Source organism: Phyllostomus discolor, chromosome 9 (genome assembly GCF_004126475.2).
Source record: "Phyllostomus discolor isolate MPI-MPIP mPhyDis1 chromosome 9, mPhyDis1.pri.v3, whole genome shotgun sequence".
NCBI classification, from domain to species: Eukaryota; Metazoa; Chordata; class Mammalia; order Chiroptera; family Phyllostomidae; genus Phyllostomus; species Phyllostomus discolor.
In genome coordinates, this window is record NC_040911.2 from 37,163,144 (window position 1) to 37,184,028 (window position 20,885).

The 20,885-nt window shown below is 41.7% G+C and overlaps 1 protein-coding gene across 1 annotated transcript in view; it reads right to left on the reverse strand.

The window, feature by feature from the left end:
- TTC39C (tetratricopeptide repeat domain 39C) overlaps positions 1–20,885 on the reverse strand; it is a 97,304-nt gene that overhangs the window by 24,300 nt on the left and 52,119 nt on the right. The window contains exons 5-6 of the mRNA XM_028524726.2: positions 11,011–11,365; positions 9,168–9,336 (exon numbers count right to left, since the gene is read on the reverse strand). Coding sequence (XP_028380527.1) covers positions 9,168–9,336; positions 11,011–11,365 — 524 coding nt within the window. The remainder of the gene's footprint in view (positions 1–9,167; positions 9,337–11,010; positions 11,366–20,885) is intronic.

Consider the following 20,885-nt stretch of genomic DNA (forward strand, 5'->3'; position numbering starts at 1 on the left):
AATCGAACCTGTGACCTTTTGGTTTGCAGGACAATGCCCAACCAACTGACCCACAATGGCCAGGGCTTTTCTGTTTTTATAATAGCTAGGCTGGTGAAGAGGAAATAGCATCTTGCTTGGTTTTGATTTGCATTTCTTCATGACTTACAGTGTTGAGCATATTTTCATGTGCTTACTGGTCATTTGCATATCTTCTTTGAAGAAATGTCTCTTCATATCCTTTGTCTATTCTTTTAATTGGGTTATTTGTCTTTTAATGATTGAGTTGTTAGACTTCTCTTCATATTCTAGATATAAGTCCCTTATCAGGTCCACAACTTGCAAATATTTTCTCCCATTATGTGTACTGTCTTTTCAGTTTCTTGATAGTACTCACTGCAACACAAAAGTTTCTCATTTTGATGTACTGCAGTTCCATTTACTTTGTTGTTGTGCTTTCAATGTGTCTGAGAACCCACTGTCTGACCCAAGAGTTTCATAGTTTTAGCTCTTGTATTTAGGTCTATGATCCATTTTGCATTAATTCTTGTGTATGGTATGGGGTAATGGGTCCAACTTCATTCTCTTCACAGGATACTCACTTGTCCCAGCACCATTTGTGGAAAAGACTATTCTTTGCCCATTGATTCTGCAGCTCAATTAGGTTATAATTGCCATCTTAACAATACTGAGTCTTCTGATACGTGAACATGAGATGTCTTATTGGTAACACTTTAACAACTATCTTTAAACTGCTTTAATTTTGATCATTATGAAAATAACAACAAGTACAAGAACTAGGCAGCAGAAAACTGCTGCTGACCCCACGCACGAAATCACAGACGATCCTACTCTGGACCACTATTTCTTGAGTATAACGTCTTCTCATTCTGCAAGGACTAAAGAGCTCTTTCGACTCTTTGATCTTACTAATGACTTCAGTGAAGCTAGAACCCAAGGAAACAGCTCAAGGGAAACTAGGCTAAGATAGGTACTGCAGTAGTTGCTATCACAGTGAAACAGTGCAAAGTGCTATGGTTAAAGCAACAGTCCATTCTCCCAACAACAATCTCCCGGCAGGGCAATGCCAAATGATTAACACAATGGAAATCTGAATAGTCTTCATAGCAGTTATTTACAAAAACTGTGTCAAAACATGTAAACATTAGATTTGTTAAAAAAAAAGTCTCATGTGTGATTAAAGATCACAAAATAATTTAGAGTAAAACAGAATTATCACTTACTTTTATAAACTTGCTTGATATCTTAAAATAAACTACTACACATGTGTTTTAAAATGAGAGGCCCTTCTTGTCACCTGTAGCACACAGAAGGACATGTGACAACCACTTACTTACATGGGATTCAGCATTAGCACTGCTGAGTAGCAGAATCCACTTAGCAATACTGCTATCAATGACTCCTAACCATAGAGTATGCATTTAATCCCACCCTTAGGACTGGGGCTAATACAGGTATGGGAAAGCTCATCCTCTCAGGCATATTTAGTGAGCTCAGGGGCATGAATCAATATTACCCTTCTACTTGCTTTTCAACCCGACAGCCTGTAAAGATAGAGTTTAAGTATAGCAATAGACGTATTTAACTTATTCGCAGTTTTACTATCATCTCATTTCAGTGAACAGAGTCATTAAACCACACGATATGAATTTATCTACCTGGAAAATACAGAGAGAAATAGCATCCATCTCTCCTCCACCAGAATAAATCAATCTCTCATCTGTGTAGTTCAAAGAATAAGCAGCAACCTTAGTTTCTGGTGCCTGAAGTAATAGACAGCCATGCAGGATGCAGGGAGGGAAGACTGTAATTAACAGAAGAACTTCGGGAGTTATTTCTCTTCCTGCGTTGCCTTTTCTCTAATCCTATAAATAACAACATTACATCATGCTGGCCAAGTGTGCTGTTCTAATATGAGAGGGAGGCTTGCTTGTCCACAGAAGCAAAGAAATGCTGCTACCAAACAGCTCTGATGACAGTCAGATGGCCCAGAGTCGGGGAACACAGGCCCTGCCCTGCTCCGGGTCTGGCACTTCCGCCCTGGCCCGTGCTCCACAGCCCCCCAGAACCTCCTGTCACCTCTCGCTACCTGGCGTCACCAGAGGTATCAGCCTCCACCTTTTTGTTCCTGCAACAATCGGGCTGAAAAGCAACACAGACCTCCCACTTATTCTGTAGAACACCCATGAAAAATGTGATTTTATTGTTAAAAAAGTCTGAAGGGAAAGCACTACAGCCAGTTGTTAAAAGGTACCTCAGACAACTGAAGATGCTGACAGTAAAGGCGGAAGAGAGTTCCAGAGACAGGACAGTACTCGCTGGGGCAGAGTGGGAACGCCCTTCACAAAGAACTTCATCGGTACAGAAAATAGGGCAAAAAACCCCACCCTCCGGGAAGGAAATGGGACCTAAATAAGGCAAAGTGAAGGTCAGCTGTCAAAGCGGTCCCTGCAGACACTGCTCATGAAGGAGGGAAACCACAGACTACCATACCCCTTTGTCAGCAGGAAGAGGGTGGGGTGCAAAGCAGGAGAGCGGGCTGCCGTGACAAGGTTGCTTCTCAGCAAGGACAGGGAAGGCAGCTTCAATAAGACACAGGTCACGCGATAAGGGCACACACACATAAAAGGTAGAGTTCACTATCACCTCTCCAGAGGCCCTCCTCCTCACCCCAAGGCCTTGGGCAAACGTCCATTCTGTCCTCAGGAAGTGGTGCTACAGCTGCTGCAGCTCCTTGAGGCAGCGACAGTCCAGTGCCTGCCAGGCTGAGCCTGCGGAGTTCAGGGGCTCAGGTCTCCTCAGCTCCCAGCAAGGAGCACAGACTTCATTTAAATCCAGCTGCTTTTCACCTCATTTACATGCATTTCATCAATTTCTTTAGTCTCACATGTCTTCAGCCAGCACACCAGAATTTAAATATCTGATTCTGTACTCTCCTTCAGAGGCCATCGTCCTCTTATTCTCGTTGTCAAGACATTTTTGTACCGTCCTCAGAACTGGCTTCAGGAGACGGTGTAGGTGCCACACAAGAAGAGTAGACCATCCTTGATGACCAACCTCCTTTCTTAACAAAGAAATGGTGTCACTCACATCGATCAACGGATTTCTGGCTACTAGACTCATCTAATCATTCAACATATACTGAGGGCCAGTCTTGTGCTAGACCCAGAATTCTGCTCAAAAAACCAAACCCAACATTCAAAATGCCAGCATGCAGGATGTTCAAAAAGTATGGATCCCAGCTCAGAAGACAGTTTCAAAACAAGACTGCTGAGTTCCAGCCAACATGGAGGCTTAGGTAGAAACACTTAGTTTCTTTACACAACCAAAGGAAGGACAACAACCAAGGATAAGCTATCACTTAGAATGGAAGGGGAGATAAAGTGCTTCCCAGATAAGGTCTAGTTAAAGCAGTTCATCATCACCAAGCCCTTATTATATGAAATATTAAAGGGACTTATCTAAGAAAAAGAAGATCAAAACTATGAACAGCAAAATGACAACAAACTTACAATTATCAACAACTGAACCTAAAAAAAACAAAAACAAAAACTAAGCAAAGAACTAGAACAGGAACAGATTCACAGAAATAGAGGTTACATGGAGGGTTATCAGCAGGAGGGGAATAGGAAAAATGGAGGGGGAAGGTATAGGGAATGAGAAGCATAAATGGCAGGCATAAAATAGACAGAGGGAGGTTAAGAATAATATAGGAAATGGAGGAGCCAAAGAACATGCACAACCCATGGATGTGAACAAAGGGGTGGGAATGCAAGAAGGTGAGGGTGTGCAGGGCTCAGTGGTATAAAGGGGAGAAAATAATTGGGACAACTGTAATAGCATAATCAATAAAATATAGGAAAATATAAGAGTCCTCAGAATGCTTACATAATAATTTCATTAGAATATGTTTATCGAATTTCACTCACACAAATATTTGAGCATTTATGATAGAGACAGATGAATAGACTAATGTTAAAAATTAGTTTTATTACTAAATAGCTATACTATATAAACTGTACAAAATTATGTGTGCATATAAAACCAAACCCATTTCTGTACATTACATACTAAGTAGATTGTTAAAACTGAAGGAGAGGGAAGAGGTTCAAATCCATATTGTTTAGAGAGAAATGAAAATAGTTTATTAAAATATAGATTTTTCCTAATACTTTTAAAACAATCAAGAAAAAAATCACTTGTATATTAATGGACTTCTCACTACCATAAGCTTACCTGAATGAAAATTAATATAAAATACAAAAAAATCAAAACCAGCAATTCACATTTTAAAATTGAGATTACTATATAATACATGATTAACTTCCTAATAGCTGTTTTCACTCTGGAAATTTAGGGAAAAGTAAATACAATATATTAACTATATACTACCTTAGCCCCTGTAGCTACATAGATACCCAGTTTTTCTAATCACAGACAGGTTTAGCTTTGCTGAAAGCTCTCAATACCAAAACAAGTTCTTTCTCCGGAGAAGAGAAAAGGAGAAAAAATTCCGTAACCCTACTTCCTAGGCTTAAGCACTCAGTAAGAATAATCACCACCACCACCACTGCTGCTTAGACAGCATTTACCACATGCTAAGTACCGTAGGAACCAGTGTATCCCTCACAGCAATACGACAGTCACAAGAGGGGAGTCAACAGACAGGAGGGGAAGTACGACAGGTAGCAAGGACAGTACCGGAGGATGAGGAAGACCGCAGGTGGAGCATGCAGGTGCACAGTGGAGGGAAGCAAAGGCAGGAAAGAAAGAATTCTTTCTGCAGCCTGGCTGACATGCATGTGCTGCTGCAGTCCCAGAGAGCAGAGGTTCTCTCCATCCTGAGGCACAGAGGGACCCCAAAGGTGTTGGACTTCACTGCTATGTCAAGTTAGGCCGCAACAACAGAAAATAATGAAGCCGCCACACTAAGGACTATAAGAGCAGCAGGACTGGTGGACACATTAAATACCAGCTTCCCATATGAACTACCAACTGCCCCAAAGAATGTAAAAAGTTGTTTGTGATATCAGAAGAGAAAGTGTACATAATTTGAAAACAACGAGTACAGGACAATGTAAACTGACCAGCACATACTGAGTGTGCTACCCTGTGTGACCACCAGCTTATACAAAAGCAGCTGTTCAAATAGTTTCGCAGATTCTCAGTCCCCGAAGAAACTAAGTGTCATATGGCGTACCTGTCTAAATTCAAGCCCTCAAGCCACGTTCCATGTTTGCGGATAGAAAGATCTCAAGGGGCCTCATCTCTAACCTAAATGCTCACTGAGAAAATAAAGATTCTTTGCAAGCGAATTCAGCGACTGAGCCGTGTATGTGCTCATAAACTAAGCTGGGACCTTACGGGCCCTACAAAGCCTTTGACAAGAGCCATACCACAGTCTTTGGGGGCCAAGGTCCTCATCAGGAATGAAGGACGCCACCATCTGACAGCTTCCCGCAGGGTTACCTGGAAACGTTCACAGAACGCTGGTGTCTGGGCGCCTGCAAGGGCAGTATCAGTGAGATTTCAGGTTAGCCCTCAAATCCTTGCATCCTCTGGGCCTTGGGGAAGGACCAAACAGAAACTCTCCTCACATTTCTCTTAATCCTCAGGCTACAGCTTACTAAACAAGCCGTAATAGATCTTTTTGTCTTTTTTTTTTTTTAAACCAAATATCGGCTGGGTAAGCAAGCGGCTCACAGTGAAAAAGTTTCAACACTCAGACCACAATTACTTCCCCTAAAAGAGCCCGAATGCCTGGAAAGAGCTGTACTGTTGGCTGTGTACCTCCCAACCGTATTTCCAAGACTCTTACTCGGCACTGCGGCTGGCTCACTGCTAGACCCCTCCCGGCAGCAATGGAGGACCCCTGGCTTCCCGAGTGCGCTCAGTCCCTAACAGGAATCAGTGGTGGCACAAACTGAAACTGTGCCAAATTAAGTTTGGGGGCGAAAAGTTTATTTAGTTTAGCTAAACATTATGCATTTTTTAAAATAAAAAAATTAACCAAAATGGCAACATAACAAAATATATATAAATCCTGACTTTTACATTTCTATTTACCGGCTTCAAAACCCAAATCTGAGCACTCATCCATCAGCGGCACTAAGGGGGTCCTACTGAAGGCCTGAGCACATGACCCCTGTCATGGTGCACACCACTGGGAGCTTCGGGCTCTCCCCCCACCCCGTCAGCACCTCTGCGGAATGCTGAACCAGGAGCTGTGTCCAGAGTTACTCACAATTATAACGCTTACTCTTGAAGAAACTTACATCTAGGAAAGCACTCGCCCTGTACCCAAATTGCACTTCCGAAATGACCATTGAAGTGAGATGCCTTCGTCAGTTTAAAATTTCCTTTTACAGGGTTATTTCCTCCTGCACAAACCCAAGGGAGGACAGAAACTTAAACAGCCTAAACACCCTTTCCTACATCTAAGACCTTAACCTCGACCTTGGAGGAAAAGAATCCTAACATACAAACAGGACTGCTCAAAAGACCGACGAAAATTATGTTTTTAAGGTAGTGTAACTGCACAGAAATTTCATTTCTTTAATATGGCCGTTCTCCTTTCTTTCCTTTTGATTCAGTTTGGCCTCATCCAGCCTCCTGACTCACCCTGCCTCCTTCCTCCCTTGCACGCCCACTCCCTGAAGCATCAAGCCCTCAGGACAGTGAGGTTCTGGTCAGCATCACATAATCTTTTTTTTTAATTTGATTTTTATTGATTTATTTGGGTGATATTAGTTAATAAAATTACATAGGTTTTAGGTGTGCAATTCAATAAACATCATCTGTATATGTATCATGTTTACCACTCCAAGTCAAGTCTTCCATCATCTTTTATTGCCCCTTTACCCTCTACCTCGCCCTGTCCTTGATTCCCTCTGGTAGTCACCACGCTGTTGTCTATCCATGAGGGGTCTTTTTTTTTTTTCAGCTTAATCCCTTTTTCACCTAGTTCCCCGACCCCCTCTCTCTGACAGCTGTCAGTCTCTTCTCTTTGTCTGTGAGTCTGTTTATATTTTGCTCAGCATCAAATAATCGTAGGTAAAAGCTGTGGGTCTGTTGACCACAAAGACAGAGTTTCAGTTAAACCAAACATAATATTTAGGTCTCAGTTGTATTTTAGCTCCAGGCTGAAAAGTGGGGAAACCAGATGAAGCAACCTCATGGCTGACATAAGGACCAGATGCACTGATCAACCACTCCTACCTGAACACCAATTAATTAGCAGAGACTATGACACCGACAGAACCCTAACTCCCTTAGTCACCGTGATTAATAACTTTTCCAAGCCCTGACCAGGTAGCTCAGTTGGTTAGAGCGTTTTCCCACTATGCCACGGTTGCGGGTCTGATCCTCAGCCAGGGCACATATAAGAAGCAACCAATGAATGCACAACTAAAGTGGAGCAACAAATTGATGTTTCTCTCTCCCCCCCCGCCCCGCTCTTTCTAAAATCAATAAACAAAATTAAAAAAGTAATTTTCCCCCTATGTAACCCACTCCCTGGAAGTCATTGGGAAGCCAGGTCTTTGAGCATTAGTTCACCTGTGACTGTGGGCATGGACCGCTTCCTAAAAATTAACCCTTACTTTCTTTTTAGCAAGCTCTTGTTCTTATCTATTGGGCTTTGATGCACGCAGGCAAATGGGCCTCTTTAGTCTGGCAACAACAGCAAGAGAAAAAACGGGGAGCAATATAACTGAAGGCTCATGAGCCTGAATGCAAAGAAAACCAGTTTCCAGATAACAAGAAGAAAAATAACCTGGACATGGGTTTAAACAATTCACATCCTGGTGAGCTTTCTGTGCTGTGTTTCAATGATACATTATTAGTCTAATCCCTAAAACACAACTCCCATATATGCAAGTGAGGAGTCCCCAGATTTAAGGAGGTAATTTATGAAGGAAAAAAATTATTGGGGAAATAACATACACTCTATCGCCAACACACACACAGAGTGAACAGAACATCCCCGTGCCATGAAAGCATTCCTACGCAAAAACCCTCAGAAGCACTCCTGGAGTCCGCGGGGGGCTGACTTCTGCAGAGTGCCTGGTTACCTGGAGGACAGAAGCCGTGCAGACCTCACTGACTCATTACAAGTGCTGGTGAGAATATGGGTGCTTCGCTGAGCACACAGCCACCTTCTTTCACATGTCTGATTTACCATGGTTTTCAGACTACAAGATGCACATTTCCCCCCAGATTTGGGAGGAAAATGAGGGTGTGTCTTATAGTCCGAATTTAACTTACCTGGCTCACTTGGGGGGCGGGGGGGCGCAGCAGCCTATGTTATTTATGTTATTAAATATTTTACCACATTTTTTGTTTCAAAAATTTTTTTTCCTATTTTCCTCCTCTAAAACCTAGGTGCGTCTCATAGTCCGGTGCATCTTACAGTCCCAAAAATTCAGTATTTCTTATGAACACTTTCATTTTCGTTCAAATCCTCACGTCCTCAAGCAAACAGACAAAAAAGAGGTGCAAAGGAGAAGCAGAGCAAGCTGCCCCCACAAGGTCAGGCATGTTCTGCTTCTGGAATGAGCCTGGCCTCACTTGCTAGGCGAGCCTGGGAAGTCACACGAAGCCCTCAGGGATCCCTATCTTCTTGTCTATGGCATAGTCACAACAATTTCCTATCTACGCCACATGGCTCTTCTAAGCAGTAAAGGGACAGCACGTACAACAGTCTGGGCACAGGACCTGACCACAGGAAGCACACCAAAAAGAAAAATAAAATGCCACTGCAATTGCAAAGCTGGTGCTGCCCTTGACATTTAAGGCGATAACTTGTGTATAGATCAACTGTTAACCAAAATGAAAATTTAGAAGATTATTAGTAACTCAAAAAGAGAAAAACTTGCATTTTTGTTCTTCAACCAAGAGACCTACTAACGCTGCCCGGCCAGAGCACACCAATCTTGTCTCTCTGCCAACACGAATCTCAGCCCTGCTTCACCCACATCTCCCGAACAGAAGACAACTGACTAGCATCCCAGGTTCCCGGAAGTCTTTTGCAGCGATGACACAATGAAAGGCACAAGAACAAACCGTTCCTCAACCCTTGGGCTCACTGTGATGCTAGTTCCCAAGTGAGAATTACAGGTGTGATCAACAGAGGCTTTATTTTTTAAAAAACAGGGAAGGCACAGTACCTCTAATCGTTGTATGCGTCCCTTGAAAAACATAAAGAGGGAAGAATTTGGATAAGCAGCTTCTTTTTTGAGAAGAATTTCCTTCGCTTCATCCAGGCCTGCTTTGTTATCACTGCCATCCAAGGCAAAAAACGGGCGGACTACAGTGTGATACCAGAGCAGAGCTAATCTAGAGGAAGAGGGAGAGAAATGTTGAACAAAAGACTTTTCTTACAGCACTTCAATTTCTAAAAAGTCAGTATGTGTTCATCCAATGCACACTCCTTCCGAAAGCTTACTATGCAGTCTCCGAAGAAAAATCAGAATGTCATTTCCCATTGTAATTTTATCAATATTTGGAGAACTGCAACTTTAGCACCACATAAATCAGCATACTCCCTCCCATCAGGTGAGAAGAAAATAAGGTGATAGAAGCATTTAGCTCTTGCAACGCTTCTCGATGAATCTCCACACGTTACTCATCCATGTGCAAATTAGAAACAGCACCTGGTCACCGGGATTTACTGCCCCCTCTCAGGGAAGCATTACTCTGTATAAAAGAAAAATGTGGTTTTTTCCTGTGTTCACCGAAGTTAGGGTGTATGTCTCAGAATCTGAATTTAAATACAGGAACCACGGGCAAAACCATACTTAATTGGGTTAAAATAAATGAAAGGACCAGAAAAAAAAGCCCCTTTTCTGGCCTTTGAGGATGCTCAATTTAAAAAACAAATAATTACTTAAAATTCCATCACTTCAAATTCATCCCTTTCCAGAAAAATGCCATTTAAACTAATTAAACAAGATAGATTCATTGGAATCTTCTTTAATGAACAAAAATATTTAACCAACACAATAAATATTTTTATGTAAATGTGTATTTCTAGCACATTTGTACATTTGGTTCTCTTTTGTAGATCAGGCCAACTTACATTATTAATTCAACTCATTCCTTTCTCAGAAAATGATATTAAAATATAAACAGACAAATCATCACAAGTTACAAATCCATTAAGTCAAACTAATCAAGGGCCACTGTTTGCGTGAGTCTGAGGAGGCACAAATATTTCTGAAATGAAAACTTAATGATCTCTTTAACAGCTACCACTGATTAAGAGGAGTTAACATCCATATTTCTCAATACTGACACAAGGAGAAACAGCTCACGGGGGTTCTCTTTGATATCAACATTTTTTGGAAAAAAATTTGACATGTATAATGTCAAAGTGCATATGTTACCTGGTAAAATTACTCAAATTGCAAATGGTAAGTACTTACCAAATTGGAAAAAATCATATTTTAACTGATGGAGTAATGGGTGGACCCTTGGACAGCATACTCGCATGTTTAAACAGTTGTCATGTGAGCTTAAACTATGACCCAGTTTCGTGGAATAGCATGAAATATCCAAAGCCACATATAAGAGACCAATGGACCACCCAGAATCACCATGGAAAATTATCCAATATGAGCACATAAGAATAAAAAATTTCAGAACCACAAAAAAGTCTTATCAGATTTGCATCCTTTAAGTCCGAAAGTCAGAATTGTGAGTCTTGGTGACTGCGGTCAAGGTCACAAAAGTCGCTCACAAATCATTTAAGGCTGAAAAATAGGACCGTTGTACCTGTTCAAATACAGGACTCGGGTACAATGCTTAAGAGCAGTGCCTGGTTTGCTAAAGACAGCTTTGATAAACTCCACCAGAAACACGGTCCCTGGTGTTGCGTTGAAAGACATTATGCATGGCATCATGTCAACCAACCAAGCATTTTACCTGAAGTTTCCTTTTAAGGTTTTGATTGTTGTTCCCTTACTTTCAACACTATATTATCTACCAAAGCATTGCAATATAGCTACTCACGTAGCTAAAGGGGCCTTCATGTCCTTACTTTCGCTCGCATACATCAGTGAGGAAAGGCCCTGCAGGCGGTCTCCAGGAAAACCCAGCAGGTTGATGATTTTGAGCAGGTTTGGGGGCACCATGGATATGCAGAGGTGGAACAGGCCATATCCAAAGCTAACAGCACCCTTCAGTCTGTTTAGAGACTCCTCGGACACCCCTTCAGTCACAATATGATTATCATTTGCAGCATCAGAGGTCAAGGGCTCTTCAGTAAGCTTCTTCTGATACAGTTCCTGGAGGGTGTTGATGTCCAGATAGCATTTGTTGTAAATCTTCCAGGCTTTCCTAAGGATCCACCCACCTTTGATATATGCTACAAAGGGAAGGGGAGAAAAACATGTAAAAATAAGCATTCGAAACAATTTACCTATGTTCATAAAAGATATCAAAGGACAGCCCCAAACTCGAGCAAAATAGTAAAAAAACCCCCAAAATTATCATCTATCATTGCACTTTGTTTTCTTCATAGGGCTTAAATTCTTTATTTGTTGTCTATTTCTTTTTATTACACTGGATGAGCCCCTTGGCAAGAACCAAGTATTTTTTTGTTGTTGTTCACTGTTGCACCAAGCCCCTCCCACGTGAGCCAGGGCATAGCATATGATGTACAGGGGAAGAAAGAATGAGTGAATGACTGTGAGCACGCAAGCATCACTTGAATCTGACTTTTTCCAGCGTTCTGTGAAACACAAACTGCTCCCACATCTCTGAATTACAAGGTGTGTTCCTGATAAGCCTTTTTTGTTTAACTCTTACATTTTCTAACCTGTGTTTCAAACCTCCTTGAGAGCAAGTTGTAAGTCTAGTTCATTGCTAAATTTATACCCAACCACCAAGCATGGAGACTTGCCAAGAAAATAAAACATGCAACAGAAAGGATTACTATTTATTAAAACAAATGGCCAGTTTATTAACGAAAATGCCATTAGTGTGAAATGCAGAAATGCAAAGGATCCCCAGCTCATCCCGATCTAATGCCGCTGAGTGGCTTACAAAACCTCAGGATGACTTTATCTGGTCTGTGGCAATGGTGTTTACCTCCCGCCTCAGCCTAGAGGGGCCCAGTGAAGAAGGCTGGCAAAGAAGCTACTTTACACCAGAGGGTGAATATCTGTCCTTTTAAAAGTTGCTTCCATTTGGGCAACTTTTCTTTACAAAGCCCTCCTGAAAATGTGTCACAAAGGTGACTTCAGGGCTAAGAACTGGGCTTTCCCTCACCCCACACTCCAAGGGCCCCTCTCAGACAAGCCCTCAGGTCCTGCCTCAGCCTCTCCTCCTTGCACATTTTCCCCTTCTGATAAGGAGCCGAAGAGGAAGTCGATTTATTTGTGCTTATCTGAGTGTGTTATCAACACATTTTTGAGTAGAAGGTCTTCCATAGGGAACTTTCTATAAAATAGTTCTCTCATAATCGTGGAAGGGAACTCATCCACTTAGCACTGTTGCCAATCTGGCCCCAACACTGTGATCCCAGTGAATAAACAAAAGACACCATGAACTATCCTAGCCTTCCAGACCCATTAGAACAGCAAAAAAAGAAGTTTTTTTTAAGAGTCATTTGTACATAAAATCTGATTCATAAAGGTCCAATCCCTGAGTTGAAAGTGACCCGAGAATGTGTGGTATGCGTGGAAGAGTTAGTTCAGCAGGCTTGCTGCTGTCCTGTGAAAGGCCTGCTTGCGTTGTTGGCCCTTGGCTGGTACCCGGGACCTGGGGCTGGGGAGGGTTCCCACCAGTTCCAGAACTGGTGAGAGCGGCTCACTGTGCCTACATTGTTTAGACACTTGGTGCTGCTCTACATGGAACACCTGCCTTCCTTCTGGGAGTATGGAGTATGGGACTCAGCATGTGCAAGCCAGGGGGTGCCTACATGGTAGTAACCCACAAGAACTCTGCTCCCTGAGTCTCCGACGAGCTTCCCCAGCTGGCGGCATTTCACCTGTGCTGCCGCACACATTGCCGTGGGATTGGAGCACAGCCTGTGCAACTCTGCCGGAGAGTTTTTCCTGGCCTTCACCCTGTTCACCTTTTTCCCTGCTGGTTTTGCTTTGGCGCCTTCGCCATAATAAATCAAAGCCATGGGCATCATTATAGGCTGAGTCCTCCAAGCAAATCATTGAACCTGAAAGTCTTGAGGGCACCCAATCCGTGGAATCAAGCTGTTACTTTACTTAAGTGTGCCAATTTTCTGACAAATGATGGCCCTATCTCCTATTGGACCACAATTCAAAACCATCCCACAAATTGTAGATAATTAATGTCCTGTAGCCTAAGGCCCCTGAACAGAATGCTGTAAGGTAGGAGGAACAAGCACAAGAATCAGTCTATCAAGGCTTTTCTTTTTTTTACAGGAAACTATCTTTATAACTTTATAATTATAAAGGTAATACATGTTTGAAACAATTCATTTTCATTCTGTTCCATTTAACAAAATACCTGTGCAAATACTACATTTCAGGCATCACATCAGAAAGAAGATGTGGACCCTACTCTCCAGAGGCTGAGCGGCTTTCCCCTCCCGAACAGCAGGCCCGTGGGAAATGTGTGAGAACACCCTGGTGGTTCTCTGTATGCTACCGACATGCCCACAAACGCGAAAGATGACTCACTTATGATCCAAAAGGCCAACGCTGAACAGAAAAACAGAAAAGGAAAGAGCAAACTAAGAGACATGTTCTTGAGAACACAAAAGCAATTGAGGTCTAATTGCAGAGCAATAAACACTGGCTACTGATAAATAATTAAAGAAAAAGCAAACTCGAGAAACCTTAAAAATATTAATCAGCTATTGTTCTTGGCCGCTGAAGAACATAAAAGAACTACAAGACATAAATAAATAATCTCAGTCCTACAAATGTCCACAATAAAGTTTAAAAATAAAACAAATGAAAAACAAACTTGGTAACTTAAGGCTATATACAAGGTTGGGCAAAAGTAGGTTTACAGTAATACAAGAATAAACTATTTCATGTACAACTATAAACTACTTTTCCCTACCCCTGTATGTCTGTCTTTACTTATGCACCATTGGATCATACATAGAAAATGAAAACAAATAATGTCTAGATTATGGGTAAATTGGTTTTTAAAATTTTTTGTCATGAGATTGTTTTCTATGTAATAAATACATCCATAAATCAGAAAGTGCAAAGTAAGTATTGCAGGATTTTAGTAGAAAACTTTATTCCTTCCTACCCCCCTACCTTACTGGAAATTTCGAGGGGAAAAATTAATTCCTTTTATCCTGTATTTTCCAGGCCAGCGCAGGGAGTGGAGCGCCCATTCAGGGAAAGGCAGCACTGCGGGAGCGAGAAACAGGAATGTGCGCAGGAAGGCACTGAGGGAGGGACGAGTAAAACAGGGGGCACTGGGACGAAAGGGCACAGGGTGATGTGCTCAGGTTACAGGCACCTGGTGCCCAGCCAGCACAGGAGAAGCCAGTAATTTCTAAGATTTGGGGTTGAAGGAACCAGTGGTAGGAAAATGAATTGCAGTAATCCAGATCTCGGGGGAAGAGTTACAGACAAGGATGCCAGCAATGGAAACAAACATAAAAACCCATCCATGATAACCCAGAATTCAGGGAATTAAGCAAACCCAGCACGGTAAACATCTATTTTTATAGAATAAAAATTAAACTAACTCAACATGTCTTTAATTCCTTGCCTAAGACAGGATCTTTGGTGCCAGTGTTTAAAAGCACATGTTCGCTAGTAATGAATGAGCTTTAATGAACTTAATTTGGGCCAGACAAGCAGAGCCCAAAGTTTTGACTAAGTTAAAGATTATAAACTGAAATACATGCAAAACAAAGTTAATACACATGGAGGGAGATTCTTGTTTTCACTACTTTCTACGCTGAACTTGTCGAAGCACTTTCCCCAGGATTCGACCTACTCCCAGTCCCAAATACTGTGACTAAACCGTCTGGGCTCAGCCAGAGCCCAGTGGAGGAGCCACGGTGAGCATCCTGCAGAGTGGGAGGCTTGCTCCCAGAGGACGGCAGCCAGACAGCAGGCACACAGGCCCTCGGCTCTGCAGGCGGGACTCTGAGCTCAGTGGAGCAGCGTGGGGCCAGTGAGCACACATCTTCCTCATGAGCAGAGGAACTGTATTTAAGAGCCCCACACTCCACATGGCCTTCCACATGGCTCCTCTGAAAGGTCAAGCATAAATCATTCAGTCACTATTGTTGTGCCTGTGGAGGAAGTCACAGAGAGGAGGGCAGAAAACAAAGACCGCCTGCCCTCCCCTACTGGGTTCAGCCTCAGTCAGCCGGTGGAAGGAGGGGAGAGGAAACCCTGTCCCCATAACAAGTGGGGGTGGGGTGGGAAAGTCCCTCCTGGGGCACGGGAAGTCCCTTCCTGGGCAAAGGTTGTCTGGAAAATGAAAATATCAAGTTATACCAATGTAATCTTGGAAAAAATTTATAGATGTTTCCATGGGGGCTGTGTTTGGTAAGAGCATGTTATCTGTTCCTCTGTCCTGCACAAGGCTGACTAACCCCATAGTGCAAGTAGGTCCAGGCTTGCCTTTCTTGTGACCCACTCAACAGACTTTGGCAGGGAGAACAGATGATTTAGTGATTGCTAGTCAGCCTACCTCATCATTATTATGTTTACTACAGTCAACAGACTTCCAGTAGACCCACTTCTCCAATCCCCATTATTTTGGGGGCTTCCTGGGGCTCCACATCATGCCTCTCTTTCCCGAATGGCATCACCCTTCCTTGAATTCACATATTACACACCCACCATGTGCTGGGCAAAGCTGCCATATCAGGTGCCAGGGACATAGAGAAGAAAATGGACTTTCATTCTTCAGACCCCGCTCAAGGACAGGATCAGGGATCCCTGGCCTTCCCAGGCAGACATTAGGAACTGCTCATTCCCTGTGCAACCTCTATCACTAGTTTTTATGTCTACTGGTTAAAGTATCACCCTGAATTATAAATGATTTACTCCTCTTCCTCCCCTGCTAAGTCATCAGTTTCCTCGGGGCAAGAACTATATTTCATTCATCCCTAGACAATTAGCATCCATCACCTCACAGTGCCTGGCAGGTAGAGAGTACTCAATAAATGTTGGGGGAAAGATAGCATAGACACAGCCCCTGCCTTCAAGGAGTCTGTAGTCTAACACTGCAGACAGACATGTAAAGAATAATTGCTATTGCTGTGCGATGAATTCTCTGGCTGACTATGTACAGGGTACACATAGAGCAGGCAAAGGCCAGATGATGAAGTCAATGAGGAAGGAGTCCATGAAGGAAGCTGGCCTGAGCTGCACCTGGATAGGCAAGGGACAAAGAAAAGGGGTAGGGGCACTCCAGGCTGAGAAGGCAGTGTGCCAAAAGGCATGAGGCAGCAAAGGGCATTCAGGGAACTGCAAGCTCTGCTTAGCCAGATACGGTGGTGGGAAGGCAGGAAGCCTGGGAAGTGGGTCAGGTTCTTCTATGCCACCTGAGGATGGAATTTGGACTTTCTTTTGTAGGAGATGCAGAAGAGCTAAGAGTTTAAAGCACAGTATAATAAGTTTCAGAAAACTGGTTCCAAACAAAAGAAAAAATAAATAAGTGGGACTATAATCAAACTGAAAAGTTTTTACATTGCAAAGGAAACCATCAACAAAATGAAAAGACAACCCACTGAATGGGAGAACATATTAACATATATCTGATAAGGGGTTAATAGCCAACATTTATAAAGAACTTGTAAAACTCAACACCAAAAAAAACAAATAATCCAATTAAAAAATGAGAAAAGGACCTGAATAGATCCTTCTCCAAAAAGGACATACAGAGGGTCAATAGACGTATGAAAAGATGCTCAATGTCACTAATCAGCAGAGAAATGCACATTAAAACCACAGTAGATATAACCTCACACCTGTCAGAATGGCTATCATCAATAAATCGACAAATAACAAGTGATGACAAGGATGTGGAGAAAAGGGAACCCTCATGCACTGTTGGTGGGAATGCAGATTGGTGCAGCCACTGTGGAAAGCAGTATGGAAATATCTCAAAAAATTAAAAATGAAACTGCTTTATAACCCAGCAATCCCACTTCTGGAAATTTATCCAAAGAAACCTGAAACACTAATTTGAAAAAAATATAAGCACCCCTATGTTCATTACAGCATTATTTACAATCGCCAAGATTTGCAAACAGTCAAGTGTCTATCAGTACATATGTGGGTAAAACAGCTATGGGACATTTACACAATGGAGTACTACACAGGTGCAAAAAAAAAAGACAGAAGGAGAAGAAGGAGAAGATAGAGAAGGAGAAGATAGAGAAGGAGAAGATAGAGGAGGAGAAGATAGAGGAGGAGAAGAAGGAGGAGGGAGCAAAAAGGGAAAAGGATTAATGGACATGGGCAACATTGTGGTGATAGAAGAGGGAGGTGGAGGTAGATGAGGGTACGGGGGGAATAAATGGTAATGGAAAAAATACAATAAAAATAAACTAGAAAAAAAAGAAAGATGGTTCCAATGGCCACATAGAGAATGTGGCCTGGAGAAGTGTGTGAGCCAACAGCAGGGTGTTGTAATATTCCAGGGGCTAGGTCCTTGGGATGCAGGGAGAGCATGGGCATGGTGGTGAGTGAGAAGGCCTGAGAAAGCCAGGCCTTCTGGGCCACGTGGAAGACAGTGGGTGGCTCAGATGATCAAACTAAGGTGATGAGAAAATGGTGAAAACACTAGCAATTCAGGTATGAAAAAGACACCCGTGGCTCAGGTGCTGCTTCTGTCATTTAAACGAGCTGTGTAAATCATTCAGCCTCAACCAAATGATGCAGCCTCAACTGCCTCATCTGTAAAATAAGAAAAATAATCTCATCTGGGGAAAATTTGTTGAGCACATGTTATGCCAAGAAGGTGAGTCATGGAGCCTATCCTAAAGTCCAAAAGGAAATAAAAGAAACATAAAACAAGGGCACAAGTGCCATAAAATAGGTTTTAAAAATAACTTCTTTTTATTATACAAGCACTGTATGTTCATTGGAAAATAAAAAGCCCTTGGGTAATAAATTTAAAAGATACAAATAGTATGGGGAAATGAAGCGAGATAGAGCAACTGATTATAAAGAAGGTCAAATGAGGTAAAGGACAAGAACTCTTTTAAAATTATGAAGCACGAACAAAAATCCACACTGACTCACATCTACCTGGAACTCAGGTGAGCATGTGCACCCGCTCTCACTTCTGGGACCCACAACAAACATATCCAAGGAGGAGTTCCCCCACTCAAGAAAACTATCCATCAAAAGTGTTTTGTAAGAAATGGACCCCAAAAAGAAGTAAGTAAATATTTTACAGTTTAATGTGTTTCTAAATGGCAAGTAAAGCCCGCTTTTGGTTATATTTGTTTGTTTGAAACAAACACTAAGCTATTCATAAAGCAAATGATCACGCCATACATTTATTATTCATGCCTGTCAGAATTTCATTTCATAATTAATACTACCTTCAACAAATTATATGGCTTCAGAAAGAACCAAGAGCACTGTCAACTATCTATGATAAACAAGATTAAATAATTGATTAGCATCAACTTGTTAGGAAAATGAGAAAAGGCCATTTCACAAGGTGATTTGTGAAAGAAATATAAATTATAGAAAAAATATAAAAATAGTTTCAGCTTCACTAATAACCAAAAAATAAAAATAAAGATCACCTGAATATCCAAGAGGAATTGTTTAAATAAATTGTAGAATGTTCATGATAAATTAATATGCTATTACCTAGAATTACATTTTAAATCTAAGTACAGGGAGAGTATGTAAAATATAATCTAAGAGGAAAAAGTAGGATACAGATTTAATTTTGGAAACGAAATACACAGAAATATAAAATAGATTATTAGCAATAAAGATTAATTTTCTCCAAATGGTGATATTAGCAATGACTTGCTTTCTTAGTTTTCATTTTCCACAACAATGTTTAGTAATTTTATAATCAGAATAATTAAAAAAACATACTACTAACTGGTGATTCTAAATTTCATGAGGGCAGGGCCCATGGCCTGTGTTTGCTCAGGCAACACAGTGCCTGGCACACTGTATGTGCTCCACAATTATCTGTTGGAGGGACCACTAATAAACACATGAAAGACAGATATACTCACTTTTAAATGTTTACATACTTTCAGACTTATAGAAGACTTTCAAAATGAATACAATGAATTCCCAGATATCCTTTACCCTTATTCCTCAAACATTTTACATTTGATTACCCTTCTCTCAACAGATACTTTCTTTTTTTCTCAAGATTTTATTTATTTATTTTTAGAGAGAGGGGAAGGGAGGGAGAAAGAAAGAGAGAGAGAGAAACATTGATGTGTGAGAGATACATTAATCAGTTGCCACTCACATGCTCCCAAGTGGGGGCCTGCTCTGCAACCCAGGCATGTGCCCTGGCTGGGAATCAAACTGGTGACTTTTCGGTTTGCAGGCGAGCACATGATCCTCTGAGCCACACCAGCCAGGGCTCAACAGATACTTTCTTAATGACTAAAATTGGCTCCTTAAGGATATCCTTGAGTATTGAGAAAAAGTAGTACCAGATCACAAGAAACACCGAAGCACCTGTCTTTGATCCCCAAGAGGTTCAGGTACTACTGCTTTTACATACACATCAGCATGATGCTCCAAATGGGGGCTTTGCATTATTGCCTTACAGAAAATTGAGGAACTATGAGCCCTCAACCATATAAGTTAGTCACTGGGAGAATCCTGAGATGATGATTAAAGAGAAAAAATAATTGGCCCTGGCTGGTATGGCTCAGGGGATTGAGCACCAGCCTACAAACCAAAGGGTCACCAGATGGATTCCCAGTCAGGGCACGAGCCTGGGTTGCAGGCCAGGTCCCCAGTAGGGGGCGCATTAGAGGCAACCACACACTGATGTTTCCCTCTCTTTCCCCATCCTTTCCCCTCTATCTAAAAATAAATAAAACCTTTTTTAAAAAACTTAAAAAGAACTGAAGGAACGCAAAAGGCCAAACTACAAGCATAAAATATATTTAAAGAGAAGGAAAAATTCTAGTAAGTCTATCCTCAAGTATGGGATAGAGAGAGGAGAGAATTAAGAGCCGAGAACTAGTTTCTGATAGTCTAAGAAGAAAGTATGTATTGCAATTTAGCAGCAACATAAGCTTCTTTATTTAAGGTTTGTAAGAGAATGCTTTTCTGATTGCGAATTTTAATTGATTTCCTTTTTAATTTTCTTTTTTCCCCAAGTAAATCTGATGTACCAGAGGCCGATTTCTGCTGTCAGTACCAGAGACACACACTGCCACACAAGCAGAACTAGTGTCGGTGCTGGGCCTGGCTGTACAGTGAGGTATTAGAAACTCAGTTTGGCCCTGGCTGGCGTAGCTCAGTGGATTGAGCGCGGACTGGGAACCACAGTGTCCCAGGTTCGATTCCCAGCCAGGGTACATTCCTGGGTTGCAGGCCATAAACCCCAGCAACCGCACATTGATGTCTGTCTGTCTGTCTGTCTCTCTCTCCCCCTCCCTCCCTCCCTTCCCTCTCGAAAAATAAATAAATAAAATCTTAAAAAAAAAAAAGAAACTCAGTTTGGTCTATGCCACTCAAGATATTCAAGCCACAAAATTGGTGAAAACATTTCTCTTGAACTAATTAAGGAATTAGTTTATATCCCTCTCTAAAGGTTAAAATGTAGGTTATTCAAGTATATTAGAAAATCTTTAGTGTGTGCTCAGGCCTTCAATGACAATTTCTTGAAGAACTTAAATTTAAACCAGTCACATTTCATTGTAAAGGTTATTATCACAACTTGACTCCCACCAAGAAAATATGTGT